At 35.4% G+C, this 18,960-nt stretch overlaps 1 protein-coding gene across 1 annotated transcript in view; it reads right to left on the reverse strand.

The window, feature by feature from the left end:
• LOC104997408 (UDP-glucuronosyltransferase 2C1-like) overlaps positions 1–18,960 on the reverse strand; it is a 38,365-nt gene that overhangs the window by 14,379 nt on the left and 5,026 nt on the right. The window contains exons 2-3 of the mRNA XM_010852124.1: positions 18,623–18,771; positions 16,948–17,079 (exon numbers count right to left, since the gene is read on the reverse strand). Of these exons, the coding sequence (XP_010850426.1) occupies positions 16,948–17,079; positions 18,623–18,771 (281 nt within the window). The remainder of the gene's footprint in view (positions 1–16,947; positions 17,080–18,622; positions 18,772–18,960) is intronic.

The following is an 18,960-nucleotide window of genomic DNA, read 5'->3' on the forward strand; positions in this document are numbered from 1 at the left end:
ATATATATATATATAAATGAGTTCTTAGTCTCTAAGTCATGTCCACCTCTTTGAGGCCCTACTGACTGTAGCCCACTAGGCTGCTCTGTCCATGGGGATTCTCCAGGCAATAATACTGGGGTGGGTTGCCATGCCCTCCTCCAAGGTATCATCCCAACTTAGGGATTAAACCTAGGTCTCCTGCGTTGAATGTGGATTCTTTACTGTCTGACCTCCAGGGAAGCCTATATATATATATATATATATATATATTGCAAAGCAGAAATAGAGACACAGGTGTAGAAAACAAACGTATGGATACCAAGGGGGAAATCAAGTGGGATAAACTGAGAGATAGGGATTGACATATATACACTAGTGATACTATGTATAAAATAGATAACTAAGGAGAACCTATTATAAAGCATAGGGAACTCTACTCAATGCTCTGTGGTGACCTAAATGTGAATGAAATCCACTAAAGATGGGATATATATATACCTATAGCTAATTCACTTTGCTGTACAGTAGAAACTAATACAGCATTGTAAAGCAACTATACTCCCATTAAAAAAAAAAAGTTATTTATCCATTCATTTTGCTATCATGAATATTCTTACTATGATTCAATTCAGTTCAGTTAAGTCATTCCGTCTTGTCTGATTCTGTGTGACCACATGGACTGCAGCAGGCCAGGCCTCCCTGTCCATCGCCAACTCCTACAGTTTACTCAAACTCATGTCCACTGAGTCAGTGATGCCATCCAACCATCTTATCCTCTGTAATTGCCTTCTCCTCCCATCCTCAATCTTTCCCAGCATCAGGGTTTTTTCAAATGAGTCAGTTCTTTGCATCAGGTGGCCAAAGGATTGGAGTTTCAGCTTCAGCATCAGTCCTTCCAATGAATATTCAGGACTGATTTCCTTTAGAAAGGACTGGTTGGATTTCCTTGCAGTCCAAGGGACTCACAAGAGTCTTTTCCAACACCACAGTTCAAAAGCAAAGCATAAATTCTTCAGTGCTCAGCTTTCTTTATAGTCAAGATCCCACATCCATACATGACTACTGGAAAAATCATAGCTTTGATTAGACAGACCTTTGTTGGCAAAGTAATGTCTCTTGCTTTTTAATATGCTGTCTAGGTTGGTCATAGCTTTTCTTTCAAGGGGCAAGTGTCTTTTAATATGGCTGCAGTCAACATGTGCAGTGATTTTGGAGCCCAAGAAAATAATATCTGCCACTGTTTCCACTGTATCCATGAAGTGGAAACATCTATTTGCCATGAAGTGATGGGACCAGATGCCATGATCTTAGCTTTCTGAATGTTGAGTTTTATGTCAACTTTTTCATTCTGCTTTTCACTTTCATCAAGAGGCTCTTTAGTTCTTCACTTTCTGCCTTAAGGATGGTATTATCTGCATATCTGGGATTATTGATATTTCTCCCAGCAATCTTGATTCCAGCTTGTGCTTCCTCCAGCCCACTATTTCTCATGATGTACTCTGCATATAAGTTAAATAAGTAGGGTGACAATATACAGCCTTGATGTATTCCTTTTCTTTTTTGGAAGAAGTCTGTTGTTTCATGTCCAGTTCTAACCGTTGCTTCCTGACCTGCATACACACTCTCAGGAGGTCAGTCAGGTGGTTTGGTATTCCCATCTAAGTGTTTTCCAGAGTTTGTGGTGATCCACACAACCAAGAGAGTTCCTGAAAAAAACATCTATTTCTGCTTTATTGACTATGCCAAAGCCTTTGACTGTGTGGATCACAATAAACTGCGGTGTTGGAGAAGACTCTTGAGAGTCCCTTGAACTGCAAGGAGATCCAACCCATCCATCCTAAAGGAGATCAGTCCTGGGTATTTATTGGAAGGACTGATGTTGAAACTGAAATGCCAGTACTTTGGCCACCTGATGAGAAGAGCTGACTCATTTGAAAAGACCCTGATGCTGGGAAAGATTGAGGGCAGAAGGAGAAGGGAATGACAGAGGAAGAGAATGTTGGATGGCATCACCAACTCGATGGACATGGGTTTGGGTGGACTCTGAGAGTTGGTGCTGGACAGGGAGGCCTGGTGTGCTGTGGTCCATGGGGTCACAAAGAGTTGGACACTACTGAGCGACTGAACTGAATTAAACACAATCAAAGGCTTTGGCATAGTCAAAAAGCAGAAATAAATGTTTTTCTGGAATTCTCTTGCTTTTTCAGTGATCCAAAGGATGTTGGCAATTTCATCTCTGGTTCCTCTGCCTTTTCTAAAACCAGCTTGAACATCTGGAAGTTCACAGTTCACATACTGTTGAAGTCTGGCTTGGAGAATTTTGAGCATTACTCTCTTAGCGTGTGAGATGAGTGCAATTGTGCGGTAGTTTGAGCATTCTTTGGCATTGCCTTTCTTTGGGATTGGAATGAAAACTGACCTTTTCCAGTCCTGTTGCCTCTGCTGTGTTTTCCAAATTTTCTGGCATATTGAGTGCAGCACTTTCACAGCATCATCTTTTAGGATTTAAATAGCTCAACCAGAATTCCATAGCTGCCAGTAGCTTTGTTTGTAGTGATGTTTCCTAAGGCCCACTTGATTTCACATTCCAGAATGTCTGGCTCTAGGTTGGTGATCACACCTCACGATTATCTGGGTCATGAATATCTTTTTCGTACAGTTTTTCTGTGTATTTGCCACCTCTTCTTAATATCTTCTGCTTCTGTTAGGTCCATGCCATTTCTGTCTTTTATTGTACCCATCTTAGCGTGAAATGTTTTCTTGGTATCTCTAATTTTCTTGAAGTGATCTCTAGACTTTCCCATTCTATTGTTTTCCTCTATTTCTTTGTATTGATCACTGAGGCAGACTTTCTTATCTCTCCTTGTTATTCTTTGGAACTTTACATTAAAATGGGTATGATTATTGATGTGCAAATATCTGTTTTAATCCCTGGTTTCAATTCCTTTCAATATATGGGCCAAAATTAAAATTTCTAAGTCATATGATCCTATGTTTAAATTTGCAAGAAATCATAGGAATATTTTCCACGACAGATGCATCATTTTTCACTCCTAGTAGCAGTACACCAAGTTCCATTTCTCTATGAACACTTGTTGGTAGAGAACCAACACTTGTTACTTTCTTCTCACCAACACTTGTTACCAACTTACCAACTTGTTACCACTTCTCATCAACACTTGTTATTTTCCTTTTATTTTTCTTTTCTGATAATAGCTATCTTAAAGAGTGAAGTGTTATTTCTATGTGCCTTTGATTTGCATTTCCATAATGATAAATGAGCTTCTTTTCATATACTTTTGACTATTTGTATCTTCTTTGTAGAAGTCTACTCAAGTACTTTTTCATATTTCAGCTAGATTTTTGTTGTTGTTGTCATTGTTATTGAGTTGTAGCAGTGTTTTATGTATTGTGCACCTTCATTCTTTATCAGATACATAATTTGAAAAGATTTTCTCACAATCTGCATATTTTATCTCACTTTCTTAATAGTATCTTTTGATGCACAAAGTTCTTAATTCAAAGAAGTCTAATTTATATATTTTTTCTTTCTGCTTTTGCATTTAGTGTCTTACCTATGAAAGCAGAATCCACTGTGGTGAAATTTTCCCTTAGGATTTTCTTGTAAAAGTGCTGTCATTTTACTTCTAAAGTCTCTGATAGATTTTTGACTTGATTTTTTGTGTATGTCATAAGGTGACCATTCAGTTTGCTTCCTTTGCATGTGGATTCAAGGTCTTCTCTGCTAGTCTTCTGGTTATCCTCATTAATAGTTAATGAGAGCAATAAATTATTGCTCTTTGGTATGCCAGAGGGAAGAAGTGAGCTCAGGGTCTTCCTACTCTGCCATCCTGGCTGCACTTCTCTCATAGTTTCTTATAATCCTTTTCATATCTATAAAACCATTAGTAATCTCTCTAGGTTCATTTCTGACTTTAATTATTTTCATTTATTCTTTTTTTCCCCTTTTTCCAGTTTAGCTAATGTTTTGATAATTTTGCTGATCATTTCAATGAACTAGCTTTCAGTTTTATTGATTTACTATTTCTTTTAACTTTTTTTATCTCTGCACTAATCTTCGTTATTTCCTTCTACCAACTTTGAATATAGTTTGACTTCTTTTTGTAGTTCTTTAAGATATAATATTAGGTTATTGATTTTAGGTCCTTCTTCATCCTAAACGTAAGCACGTTTACCTATAAATTTCCCTCTGATCCCTGCTTCCTCTGCATCTCTTGTTTCAATCTCTTCTGTTTCATTAATTTAAAAACTATTTTTAATTGTTCTTGGGATTTATTCTTTGACCTATTTATTCTTAACTTCAAAACATACAAAAACTCTGCTCCTTAACATCTCCATCCAAGCCTTTCTGTAATTGATGTCATAAATTACATATTTAATCAGTGTTCCTAATTATATAAATTAATAATCATTTTAATGTATTTTTAAAAAGTATTGAGAACATTTTAAAAAATTGGACTTACAACCAAAAGTGCAGGAAAAACAATGACGTTTGCTTTGTCCTGTTTGCCTTTTTCTTTTAATACTTTTTTTGACCACCATGTGGCAGGTGAGAGGGCTTCCCTTGTGGCTCAGCTGGTAAAGAATCCGCCTGCAGTGTGGGAGACCTGGGTTTGATTCCTGAGTTGGGAAGATCCCCTGGAGAAGTGCTACCCACTCAAGTATTGTGGTCTGAAGAGTTCCATGGATAGTCTATGGGGTCGCTGAGAGTCGGACACAACTGAGTGACTTTCACTCACAACCAAAATTAGAATGATACCAGCATTTAAAATTACCTTTGTTTTTACCTTTACTGAAGCTATTTATTTATTCATGTGGTTTGTGTTACTTTCCAGCATCTTTTCCTTTCAGCCAAAAAGAGTCCCGTTTGCATTTTTTTATTGGCAAAGTGCAGCAGTGGTAATGAGGTACCCCAACTTTTGTTTTTCTGGTAATATCTTAATTTCTACCTCACCTTTGAAGGAAATTTTGCCAAATAAAATTCTCAGTTAACGCTTTTTTTTTTTTTTTTCCTTTCAGCAGTTGGAATTTATCAATCTACTGCCTTCTGGATTCCAGAGTTTCTGATGAGAAATTTGCTGATCATCTTAAGGATGAATTACTTCTGTCTGGGCTTCCCTGTTGGCTCAGATGGTAAAGAATCTGCCTGTAATGTGGGAGACTTGGATTCGATCCCTGGGTTGGGAAGATCCCTTGGAGGAAGGCATGACATGACTGGAGAATCCACAGGAACAGAGGAGCCTAGCAGGCTACAGTTCATGAGGTCACAAAGAGTTGGACACGACTGAGTGACTAAGCACAGCACTTCCATCTAGTTTCTTTCAGGATTTCCTCATTGTCTTTGACTTCTGACAGCTTGATTTTACTTTTTTTTTTGTATAGATGTCTTTGATTTTATTCTACTTGTAGTTCTCTAACTTCTTGAATTTTTAGATTCACGATGTCTTTCATTAAAATATTTCATGCCATTATTTCTTTAATATCCTTTCTACCCATTTCTCTTTTCCTAGAAGTTCCACAATTTTTATGCTCATTCATAGGGTGGTGTCCCACTGTTGTTTTAGGGTTCATTTTTCTTCATTTGTTTTTCTTTTGAGTCCTCCAATTTGATAATTTCAATTATCCTTTCTTCAAGTTTGCTGATACTTCTGCATGGTCATGTCTGATTTGGAACCACTGATGTGAATTTTTCATTTTAATTATTGTAATTTTTAGCTCCAGAATTTTTTTTGTTCTTTCAATTTCCCCCTTTATCAGTATTTTACTTCATTTCTACTTCATTTCCTTCTCTTTATTGTTCTCTTTCTTTGGCTCTCTGTGCATCTTTAAGACAGTGGTTTTAAAGGTTTTTTTCCAGTAATTGCAAAATCCAGGCTTCCTCAGGAATAGTTTCTCTCAATTAATTTTGTTCCTTTGATTGAAACATATTTTATCTAATTTTTTATCTTGCCGTATTTGTTGAAGACTGTACTTTTGATTTTTATAATGTACTAATTCCAGAAATCAGATTCACCCTTCTTCTTAGTGTCTAATTTTCTTCTTTTTTTTTTTTGATTGTTGAAGAATTTATCTTTTCCAGGAATCAGGCTATGGTTAAAGCCTTAGGACTTTAAGGTCTTTTCAGGACTTTTATGAACCTGATTCTTTCCCTGGATATGAATAAAGCTTTCTAAATTTCACTGTATGTGAGGTTTTGTTTTTTTTTTAATAGCCTAATTCTTTAATGTCTGATTCTCGAAGGAAAAAAGGGACATAATTTTAAAAAATAGTACTGATTTTTTTTTTTTCTCCAAATGAGTTGGACTTTAATTTTTTTTTTTAGCTATACCTTGAGGCACGCAGGATCTTAGTTCCCAACCAGGGATGTAACTCATACTCCCTGGTATAAACTGCCAGGGAAGTTTACAGGAAGATATTTTTACAATAACAATAATCTCAGCTATTGACTGGTGATTGTTAGACACTGGGGTAAGTACATTCATATGTTGTCTCTTTTTATTCTCCATAACAAGTCTATGAGGGAGGCATTATTTACACATTTTATATATGAGGAAAACTTCAAGTTAGAGTTTATCTAATTTTCTTGTACCAAAGCCAGGATTGAAACATGCTCTATATGACTCTAAGCCCATAATCTTAACTCAGTAAGCAAGTAAGTCCTTTGAGTCTGAATTCTGTCATTTGTTCTGTTTTTTTTTTTTTTCTTTTTTTTAAATAGACTTGTTCTGATTTTTCATGGATTATAATAGTCCCCTCCTATGTATGAACTCAACATCTAAAATAACCATTTATGCTTATGGTTATTAAGCATATGCATTAAGCATATTTATGCTTATGGTTATGCTTATGGTCAAACTTATAACAAGTTTAAGCCTCTACTTTCAGAAATCATTCACCATTTGAAGGATGGTGTCTAATAAGTGGACCTGAATAACTGAATCTTCTTAAATGTGTCAAATTTTCCAAACATCTAACCCATTGCATTAATCTCTAGATTTATGTTTATTCTAATTATACTGTATCATAAAGGTTAAAACATATAAGCTTCTGATAATGGGATTTGAAATAATTGTGGCCAATATGTGCGACTACAACTCAGTGATCAAGGGCACTAATCATCAATAGGCTAAAGAACCCCAATATGTGAAGAATAAGGCCTTCATTGCCCATCATGATGCCAGTAAATTATACCAGGTACACAGGCATGCTGACTGCCAGCAGGTTGGATAATGAGGTTTTGAAGCTGGTACTGTGCTAAAGGGCTGAAATGACCAAATTAACTACAGTTTACCAGTCTGGCTTTACCCTTCAAGTTGCAAGTACTCAGAGTTCCAATATGGTTACTTCAGACAGCTTCTTTTTAAAAAAAATTTGTATTGGAGTATAGTTGATTTTAAATATTGTGTTAGTTTCACATGTACAGCAAGGTGATTCAGTTATACATGTGCATATATTCACCTTTATTAGATTTTTCCCTATATAATTCATTACAGAGTATTGAGTAGCATTCCCTGTGCTCTACAGTAATTCTTTTTATATATTTTATATAAAGCATTGTGTACATGTCAATTCCATTCTCCCAATTTATCCCCCCTATCCCTCTGGTAATCATAAGTTTGCTTTCTGTATCTATAACTTTATTTCTGTTTTGCAAATAAGTTTCATTTGTACCCCTTCTTTAGATTCCACATATAAGTGATATCAAATGCTCTCAGTCTTTAACTGTCTGACTAATTTCATTCAGTATGACAATCTCTAGGTATACTCACATTCGTGCAAATGGCATTATTTTGTTCCTTTCTGTTACTGAGTATTCCATTGCATATATGTACCACATCTTCTTCACCCATTCTTTGTCAATGGACGTTTAGGTTGATTTCATGTCCTGACTATTGTAAACTGTGCTGCTATTGAACACTGTGGTGCATGTGTCTTTCTGAATTATGGTTTTCTCCAGATATAAGCCCAAGAATGGGATTGTTGGATCATTAGGTAGCCCTATTTTTAGTTTTTTAAGGGATCTCCATACTGCTCACCATAGTGGCTGTACCAATTTACATTATCATCAATATTTTTTTACATTTATTTATTTTAATTGGAGGTTAATTACTTTACAATATTGTATTGGTTTTGCCACACATCAACATGGTATACACAGGTATACACGTGTTCCCCATCCTGAGCCCCCCTCCCACCTCCCTCCCCATACCATCCCTCTGGGACATTATCACCAATATTGTAAGAGTGTTCCCCTTTCTCTTCACCCTCTCCAGCATTTACTGTATGAAGATTTTTTGATGATGGTCACTCTCTTCAGTGTGTGATGATACCCCATTACAGTTTTGATTTCTATTTCTCTAATAATTAGTGATGCTGTCCTAATTTTCATGTGTTTGTTGGCCATCTTATGTCTCCTTGAGAGAAATATCTAGTTAGATCTTCCACATTTAAAAAGTTTTAATTGAGCTGCATGACCCGGTTGTATATTTTAGAGATTAATTCCTTCATTTGTAATTTTTTTTTCCAATTCTGATGGTTGTCTCCATTTTGTTTATGGTTTCCTTTGCCTGCAAAAGCTTTTAAGCTTAATTAGGTCCCATTTGTTTGTTTTTGTTTGTATTTCCATTACTCTAAGTGGTGGATCAAAAATATCTGATTGAGTTTTATGTCAGAGAGTACTCTATTTTTTCCTCTGAGAGTTTAATAGTATTTGGTGTTACATTTAGGTCTTTAATCCATTTTGAGTTCAAATTTATGTATAGTCTTAGGGAGTATTCTGATTTTATTCCTTTAAATGTAGCTATCCAGTTTTCCCAGCACCACTTATTGAGGAGACTCTTTTTTTCCCACTGTATATTCTTGCCTCCTTTGTCATAGATTATTTGGCCATAGATGTGTAAGTTTATTTCTGCAGTTTCTTTCCTGTTTCATTGATCTATTTTTCTTTTTTTTTTTTTTTTTTTTTTGTGCCAGTACCATATTGTCTTTATTACTGTAGCTTTGTAGTACAGTCTGAAATTGGGGAGCCTGATTCCTCCTACTCCATTTTTCTTTCTGAAGATCACTTTGGCTATTTGGGGGGTTTTGTGTCTCCATACAAATTGTACATATTTTTTTCTATTCTAATTCTGTGAAAAATGCCATTGGTAATTTGATAGGGATTGTGTTAAATCTGTAGATTGCTTTGGGTATTATAGCCATTTTTCACAATATTGATTCTTCCAAACCAGGAATATAGTAAATCTCTCCATCTGTTTGTGTTATCTTTGATTTCTTTCATCAGTGTCTCATAGTTTTCTGAGTATAGGTCCTTTGCCTCCTTTGTTAGGTTTACTCATAGGTATATTTTCTTTTTGATGTGATAGTAAATGAGATTGTTTTCTTAATTTTTCTTTCTGGTCTTTGTTGTTAAGTACATAGGAATGCAAGAGATTTCTGTGTATGAATTTTGTATCCTGCAACTTTACCAACTTCATTCTTGAGCTCTAGCAGTTTTCTGGTAGCATATTTAGGATTTCAGTGTATAGTATCATGTCTTCTGCAAATAGTGAGAGCTTTATTTCTTCTTTTCTAACTTGAATTCCTTTTTATTTTTTCACTCTAACTGCCATGGTTAGTACTTCCTAAATGAACTTCTCTGGATAGTAGAAAAAGTTGAGGTGACAACTAGAAATAAGAAAACCTCAAATGGTAAAGGTACCTAGTAAGGAAAACACACAGTAAAGACAGGATAACATCCACACACAAATATGATATTGAAACCAGCAACTGTGACAAGTGGAGATTACAGATGTAGGAGACTGGAAATGCATTTTTGAAATGATATTTGAAAGTAAAAGATCAACAACTTAATACAACCTTGTTTATATGTGAAAGTGAAAGTCGTTCAGTCGTGTCTGACTCTTTGCGACCCTAAGGGTATATTCCAAGTATATTCTAAGTCCATGGAATTCTCTAGGCCAGAATACTGGAGTGGGCAACCTTTCCCTTCTCCAGGGGATCTTTCCAACCCATTGGATTGAACCCAGTCTCTCACGTGGATTCTTTATCATCTGAGGCACAAGGGAAGCCAAGAATGCTGGAGCCGGTAGCCTATTCCTTCTCCAGTGGATCTTCCAGACCCAGGAATAGAAGTGGGGTCTCCTGCATTGGAGGCAGACTTTTACCAACTGAGCTATCAGGGAAGACCCTTGTGTACATATATATATAGACTGCTATATCAAAATCTTCTGGGAAATGCAAAGCAAAATCTGCAGTAGATTCACACATAAAAGAGAAACAGCAATCAAAACACAAAGCAAAATATGGTCATCCAGCCACAAGAGAAGATGGGAAGAAAGAAAGGGAAGAAAAAAATCTGTGGAAACAAACCCCAAACAATTAAGAAAATGGCAACAGGAGCATACATATTGATAATTCTCTTAAATGCAAATGGATTAAATGCTCTAACCAAAAGACATAGATTGATAATTGATAAAGAAAACCAGACTCATATATATGCTGTCTACAAGAAACCTAGTTTAGACCTAGGGACATATACAGATTGAAAGTGAAGAGATGGAAAAAGATATTCCAAGAAAATGGAAAGTAAAAGAAAATTGAGGTAGTAGTACTCATATCACACAAAATAGACTTAAGATAAAGATTGCTACAAGAGAAAAGGAAGGACACTACATAATGATCAAGGGATCAATCTAAGAAGAAGATATAACAGTTTTTAAAGTATATTCACCCAACCTAGGAGAGCCTCACTATATAAAGTAAATGCTAACAGCCATAAAAAGGGAAATCAATAGTAACATAATAATAGTGGGGACACTTACACCAATGGGCAGATCTTCCAGACAGAAAATGAATAAGAAAACACAAGTCTTAAATGACATATTAGATCAAATAGATTTAACTGATATTTATAAGACATTCCATCTGAAAGCAGCAGAATACTGTTTCTTCTCAAGTGCACACAGAGCATTCTCCAGGATAAATCACATGTTGGGTCACAAAGCAAATTTTGGTAAATTTAAGAAAATTGAAATTGTATCAAACATCTTTTTCTGATCACAACACTATGAGATTAGAAACCAAGGGGAAAACAGGGGGAAAAATTAAAATAACACAAACACATGGAGGCTAAACAATGTTACTAAACAACCACCATATCACTGAAGAAATAAAACAGGAAATTAAAAAAATAAATCTAAAGACAAATGACAAACAAAAATGCAATATCCAAAACATAGGGGACACAGCAAAAGAAGTTCTAAGAAGGGAAGTTTTTAATAATACAATCTTAATTTAAGTAATAAGAAAAAACTAAAATAAATAACCTACCCTTCCACCTGAAGCAGCTAGAGAAGGAATACACAAAACCAAAGTTAGTAGAATGAAAGAAGTCATAATGATCAAAGCAGGAATAAATGAAATAGAGACAAAGAAAACAGTAGCAAAGATCAATGAAACTAAAATCTGGTTCTTTGAGAAATAAGCAAAATTAATAAAATTTTAGCCAAATTCATAAAGCAACAAAGGGAAAGGGCTCAAATCAATAAAATGAGAAATAAAAAAGAAGTTACAATGCACAATACAGAAATACAAAGGATCATAAGGGACTACTAGAAGTAACTGTATGCCTTTAAAAGACAACTTGAAAGATATGGACAAATTCTTAGAAAAGTACAGTCTCCCAAAACTGAACTGGGAAGAAACAGAAAATATAAACAAACCAATCACAAGTACCAAGATTGAAACTGTGATTTAAAATGTTCCAACAAACAAATGAACAGAACCCAATAGCTTTACAGGCAAATTCTGTCAAAATTTAGAGAAGAACCAACACCTATTTTCCTGAAACTCTTTCAAAAAATTGCAGAGGAAGCAATGTTGTGAAGCTCATTATATGAGGCCATTATCACCCTGATACCAAAAATAGAGATATCACAAAAAAAGAATATTACAGGCCAATATCACTGATGAACATAGATGCAAAAATCTTTAACAAAATACTAGCAAACTGAATCCAACAATGCATAAAAAAGATCATACACCGTAATCAAGTGGGATTTATTCCAGAGATGCAAGGATTGTTCAGTATACACAAATCAATTGATGTGATACACCACATTAACAGTTGGTAAAGAATCTTTCAGTCAGTAAAGAATCTGCCTGCAATGCAGGAAACCCAGGTTCAATTCTTGGGTCAGGAAGATCCCTTGGAGAAAGAAATGGCAACCCACTCCAGTATTCTTGCCTGGAGAATCCCATGGACAGAAAAGCCTGGCAAGCTACAGTCATGGGGTCACGGGAGTTGGACACAACTTAATGACTAAACCACCACCACCACCACATTAACAAACTGAAGAGTAAAACCATATGATCATCTTAACTGATGCAGAAAAATCTTTTGACAAAATTCAACACTCATTTATGATAAAAACTAGAATGTGGGCATAGAGGAATGCTACCTCAGCTTAATAAAGACCGTATTTGACAAACCCAGGGCTTCCCTGATAGCTCAGTTGGCAAAGAATCCACCTGTGATGGGAGACACCCCAGTTCCGTTCCTGGGTTGGGAAGATCTGCTGGAGAAGGGATAGACTACCCACTCCAGTATTCTTGGGCTTCCCTTGTGGCTCAGCTTATAAAGAATATGCCTGCAATGCAGGAGACCTGGATTAGATCACTGGGTTGGGAAGATCCCCTGGAGAAGGGAAAGGCTACCCACTCCAGTGTTCTGGCCTAGAGAATTCCATGGACTATACCCATGGGTTGCAAAGATTTAGACATGACTGAATGACTTTCACTTTCATGACAAACCTATAACAAACATTACTCTCAATGATTAAAACTGAAAGCACTTCTTCTAAGACCAGGAACAAGACAAGGACGTTCCCTCTCGCCATTTTTAATCAACATAGTTTTGGAGAGACAGTTTTTGGTTCCTCCAACACTTCGTTGATACCACTCTTAAACACTGTATTTTAATGCAATTGGAAATTCAATACTTTTATGATGATGCCTTGTAGGTTAAATGTTTAAATGGGTATTACTCCTACAAAGCAATTTTTTTAAAGTAATTTGGATATAAATATAAGAATTGTCATAATTGTTGTAAAGGCCTGTTTTAACTAAAACTAGGAAAAAATTAAAAAGTATATAGCTGGAATATTATAAAGTATACTTATAAATCTTTTACTATATTATTAAAGTTTTAACTATTTAAGAATTATTATTGATTAGTGGGCATATATGATAAGCCCATACCAAACATTATTCAAAATGGTGAAAAACTGAAAGAATTCCCCCTAAGATCAGGAACAAGACAAGGGTGTCCACTCTCATCACTATTATTCAACATAGTTTTAGAAGTTCTAGCTACAACAGTCAGAGAAGAAAAAGAAGCAAAAGGAATCCAGATTGGAAAAGAAGAAATAAAGCTCTCACTGTTTGCAGATGACATGATAGTACACATAGAAAACTCTACTAAAGATACTATCAGAAAATTACTAAAACTTATCAGTGAATTTAGCAAAGTCTCAGGATACAAAATCAATACACAGAAAACACTCACATCCCTATATACTAGCAATGAAAAATCAGAAAAAGAAATTAAGGAATCAACCCCATTCACCATTGCAACAAAAAGAATTAAATATCTAGGAATAGACCTACCTAACCTTGGACTGCAAGGAGATCCAACCAATCCATTCTAAAGGAGATCAGTCCTGGGTGTTCATTGGAAGGACTGATGCTGAAGCTGAAACTCCAATACTTTGGCCACCTCATGCAAAGAGTTGACTCAGTAGAAAAGATTCTGATGCTGGGAGGGATTGGGGGCAGGAGGAGAAGGGGACGACAGAGGATGAGATGGCTGGATGGCATCACTGACTCGATGGACATGAGTTTGGGTGAACTCCAGGAGTTGGTGATGGACAGGGAGGCCTGGTGTGCTGCAGTTCATGGGGTCACAAAGAGTCGGACACAACTGAGCAACTGAACTAAACTGAAGGAGACAAAAGAGCTACACACAGAAAATTTTAAGACGCTGATGAAAGAAATCAAAGATGATATAAACAGATGGAGAGATTGTCCATACTCCTGGATAGGAAGAATCAATATTGTGAAAATGAATATACAACCAAATGCAATCTACAGATTCAATGCAATCCTTATCATATTACCAGTGGCATTTTTCACAGAACTAGAATAAAAAAAATCACAATTCATATGGAAACACAAAAGACCCCAAATACCCAAAGCAGTCTTGAGAAAGAAGAATGGAGCTCAAGGAATCAAGCTTCCTGATTTCAGATTATACTACTAAGTTACAGTCATTAAGACAGTATGGTACTGGCACAAAAATGGAAATATGGGCCAATGGAACAAGATAGAAAGCCCAGAAATAAACCGATGCACTTATGGGTACCTTACTTTTTACAAAGGAGGCAAGAATATACAATGAGGCAAAGACAGTCTTTTCAATAAGTGTTGTTGGGAAAATTGGACAGCTACATGTAAAAGAATGAATTTAGAACAATTCCTAACACCATAAATAAAGATAAACTCAAAATGTATTAAAGAGCTAAATATAAGACCAAAAACTATAAAACTCTAAGAAGAAAACATACACAGAGCACTCACTGACATAAATCAAGGCAAGATCTTCTATGGTTCACCCCCTAGAGTAATGGAAATAAAAATAAAAGTAGACAAGTGAGACCTGGTTAAGCTTAAAAGCTTTAGCACAGCAAAGAAGCTATAAACAAGGTGAAAAGACAGCCCTCAGAATGGGAGAAAATAATAGCAAATGATACAACTGACAGAGGATTAGCTTCCAAAATATACAAGCAGCTCATACAACTCAAAACCAAAAAACACACAACTCTAAAAAATTGTGAAAAAGACCTAAACTGACATTTCTCCAAAGAAGACATATAGATGGCTAACAAACACATGAAAAGATGCTCAACATCACTCATTATTAGAGAAATGCAAATCAAAACTACAATGAGATATCACCTCACATCTGTCAGAATGGCCATTGTCAAAATGTATACAAACAATAAATGCTGGAGAGAGTGTGGAGGAAAAGGAAACCTTTTGTACTGTTGGTGGGAATGTAAACTGATAAAGCCACTATGGAAGACAGTATGGAGATTCTTTTAAAAACTAGAAATAAAATCACCATGTGTTGTGTTTTAAGTTGCTAAATTGTGTCCAACTCTTGCAATCCCATGGACTGTGCCTGCCAGGCTCCTCTGTCGATGGGATTCTCCAGACAAGAATACTGGAGTGGGTTGCTGTTTCCTTCTCTAGGGGATCTTCCTGACCCAGGAAACGAACCTCGAGTCTCCTGCATTGCAGGCAGATGATTTATCAACTGAGCTATGAGCCCTGAAGAAACCAAAACTGAAAAAGACACATTTATCCAAATATTCATTGCAGTACTATTTACAATAGCTAGAACATGGAAGCAACCTAGATGACCATTGACAGATGAATGGATAAATAAATTGTGCTACATATACATAATATGATATTACTCAGCCATAAAAAAGGAACTCATTTGAGTCAGTTCTAATGAGGTGGATGAAACTAGAGCCTATTATACAGAGTGAAGTAAGTCAGAGAGAGAAAGATAAATATTGTATACTAATGTATATATATGGAATCTAGAAAGATGGTATCAAAGAATTTATTTGCAGGGCAGCAATGGAGAAACAGACATAGAAAACAGACTTATGGACATGGGGAGAGGAGACGAGAGGATGAGATATATGGAGAGAGTAACATGGAAACTTACATTACCATATGTAAAATAGATGAAGTGAAGAAGTGAAGTGAAAGTTGCTCAGTTGTTTCTGACTCTTTGCGACTCCATGGGTATAGTCCGTGGAATTCTCCAGGCCAGAATATTGGAGTGGGTGGCTGTTCCCTTCTCCAGGGAATCTTCCCAACCCAGAGATCATACCCAGTTCTGCTGCATTGTAGGGGGATTCTTCATGAGCTGAGCCACAAGGAAAGCCCAAGAATACTGGAGTGGGTAGCCTATCCCTTCTCCAGAGGATATTCCCGACCCAGGAATCCAGCCGGGGTCTCCTGTCTTGCAGGCAGATTCTTTACCAGGTAAGCTATCAGGGAAGGCTGTAAAATAGATAGCCAGTGGGAATTTGCTGTATGTCTCAGTGAACTCAAGATGGGGCTCTGTATCAACCAGAGAAGTAGGATGGGGAGGGAGATGGGAGGGAGGTTCAAGAGGAAAGAAACATATGTATACCTATGGCTGATTCATGTTGAGGTTTGACAGAAAACAGCAAAATTCTGTAAAGCAATTATCCTTCAATTAAAAAATGAATAAATTTTAAAAAGAATCATTATTTAGGGTTGCTATTTAGGATCATTTTTAGGATTAATTTTCTAGGATTATTAGAAGAATATTTATATTTAGGATTATTTTTAGAATCTAAGCTCTTGGTTTCAGGTTCAACAAGGACTCATGTTCAAAAAAATAAATCATAAGGAAGTATAGTCCCAAGACATTCTGTGAATCGAGCCTATTATTTTCATTATCTTTTCCTTTATTCTCTGTCATGTTATTTGCAACTTGTTTATATGCTTCAGATTTAAAGAAAATATAAGAACATCCAAAAAAAAGTTAGATTACATGGATGCCTTAAAACATATACACAAAGCTGACTGATCATTTAACAATAGCAAATGATTAAGTTTTAGCTCGTTATTTAAGGAAAATACTGTAATAGATTTTCCTGTGAATAATGCCAGTTTTAAAGCAAGGTAGCAATCAAATATCCCCTTTTAACATTTATACTTTTTCTTTAGAGTTCACTTAAATTGACATTACCAATATCAATAGCCTTTTCTATGCCTTAAAAGTATACTTTTATAGAAGTTTTAAAACAACTGTCCCTGAAAAAAATATTATCTGACCTTCTGTGGAATCTGGGCAAGGGCTGATGCAATCATATTAGACTTTTCTTCTGAGAGGTTTTTGATCATTGACCCCAGAGTAAACACCACGACTCCATCTTTTCCAGAGCTTTGAACAAACTCTTCTAATTCCTATGAAGAAAACAGTGTTTGTAATATAAAGCTTACAGTTATAATAGATGTCACACTTTTTTCTCAATGTGTCTGAATAATTAGAACAATTCTGTACTTTCACATGTTAATGATTTGACTGTAAAGAGATGACCTGAAATAATTTCTTATTAAACAAATTAAAAATTATTTTTACTAAAGGCTCATTTAGTAAAGCATATTTCAGGTATGTATGTTTCTGTGCCTGCATGTTTGTGTTTGCAAGTTATTGACTGCCTGTTATCTTCTGCCATTTGCTGAACTCTTGACATGTATCATTTAGCTTACATATATGGTAATTTTATGAGATATGTATACATTTGCATATCTCAGTAAGGTTAAGTAATTGTCCAAGCCTACACAACAGTAGGTGGCAGAGCAAATTTCTACCTTTAAGCTAAATAGTTCTGGTGCTGCACTTTATATTTAGTCTTAGAAGATAATAAGATTATCTTTCATTTTTCTGCTGAATCATGGTCAGCACAATGACACGATTTTGGTATATTAAATTTTCCCTGTTTTCTAACTTTCAATTTTCTTTTATTTTGGTTATATTTGTTTTTTATATAAGCTTCCACAAACACAATCAGGAATGAGGTAGCCAAGTAACTCCTGACCAGACAAGTAATGCAAAAATACCTATAAAACATACTCTGAGGATTATAGGAATATAGTAGAAATATATAATTTTGAGGTAAAAATAAAAACAGCATATTCAATCATACTGAAATAAAAAGAAATCTTTTCATCCTATATTTAAATACTAGCAAAACTAAGTTAATTAAATAAGACAAGAAAAAATACGTGAGACTTAAAATGGAAAGCCAGGTAAGAGATTTATTTTCAGGGATTTCTCACATGGTTATGGAGGCTGGCAAGTTTAATGTGCAGAACAGCCCATTAGGCTGGAGACTCAGAGAAGAGCCACTGCTGTAATTCAAGTCTGAAGGCTACCTACTGGCAGAATTCAGTCTTTTGTTATATTCACATCTTCAACTAATAGGATGAGGCTTATCCACATAATGAAGAGTAATTTGTTTACTCAAGGTTCACATATTTAAAAGTTAATGTCATCTGAAAATAGCCTTTCAGTAACTTCCAGAAAAATGTTTGTCTAAACAGCTGAGTTACCTAGCCAGGGAAATTAATACATAAAATTACCCATTACACTATATTTACAGATGACTTGACTTAAAATATAATGTTATCTTTATTTTCAATTATAGCATGGTATTCTTGAGATACTAGAAAATATTTTAAAATGTATATAAAATAGATTTTCATGAATAGTGAATGGATTTTGAACAAGAAAAGAAAATATTGAGCACTACTTCAATCAGATAATAATACATAATCCAAAATAATGGTATTCACCTTTTGACTGTAGTGTATAGCCTAAGAAAATAATGACCATTAAATTCTATCCTGTATTCTCAGTTTGCAGATCAAATCTTAATAATAATTAACTAGAAATTATTTAAGAGATAAACACTCCTATAGGAAAATAATAAGCATGTTTAATTACCTTAGGTAGGGGCTTTGCAGGCTTGCAGTGCAGTCCTCCAACAAATTCAGTATTAGGTAAATAAGGCTGAGGAAATTCAAAATCCCAGTAACTTCGAAACAACCACATGTCAGCTTTCCCCATAATCTCACATAGTGTGGTAGGTTTTCCTGAATAAAAATGAAGGATAATAGAGGGAAAACAATCTGATATGGTAAATGGAAGATATTTCTCCACCTAATTTTCTAAGTAAATTCTTGAAGACCAATACTGAGCCTTTGCAACCCAGCTTATGTATCAATTGGCCTTTTACCCTGAAGAGGACACAATAGTCAGAATATGAAGAAGTAAGCACAGAT

This window comes from Bison bison, unplaced genomic scaffold (assembly GCF_000754665.1).
Source record: "Bison bison bison isolate TAMUID 2011002044 unplaced genomic scaffold, Bison_UMD1.0 scf7180017864308, whole genome shotgun sequence".
NCBI classification, from domain to species: domain Eukaryota; kingdom Metazoa; phylum Chordata; class Mammalia; order Artiodactyla; family Bovidae; genus Bison; species Bison bison.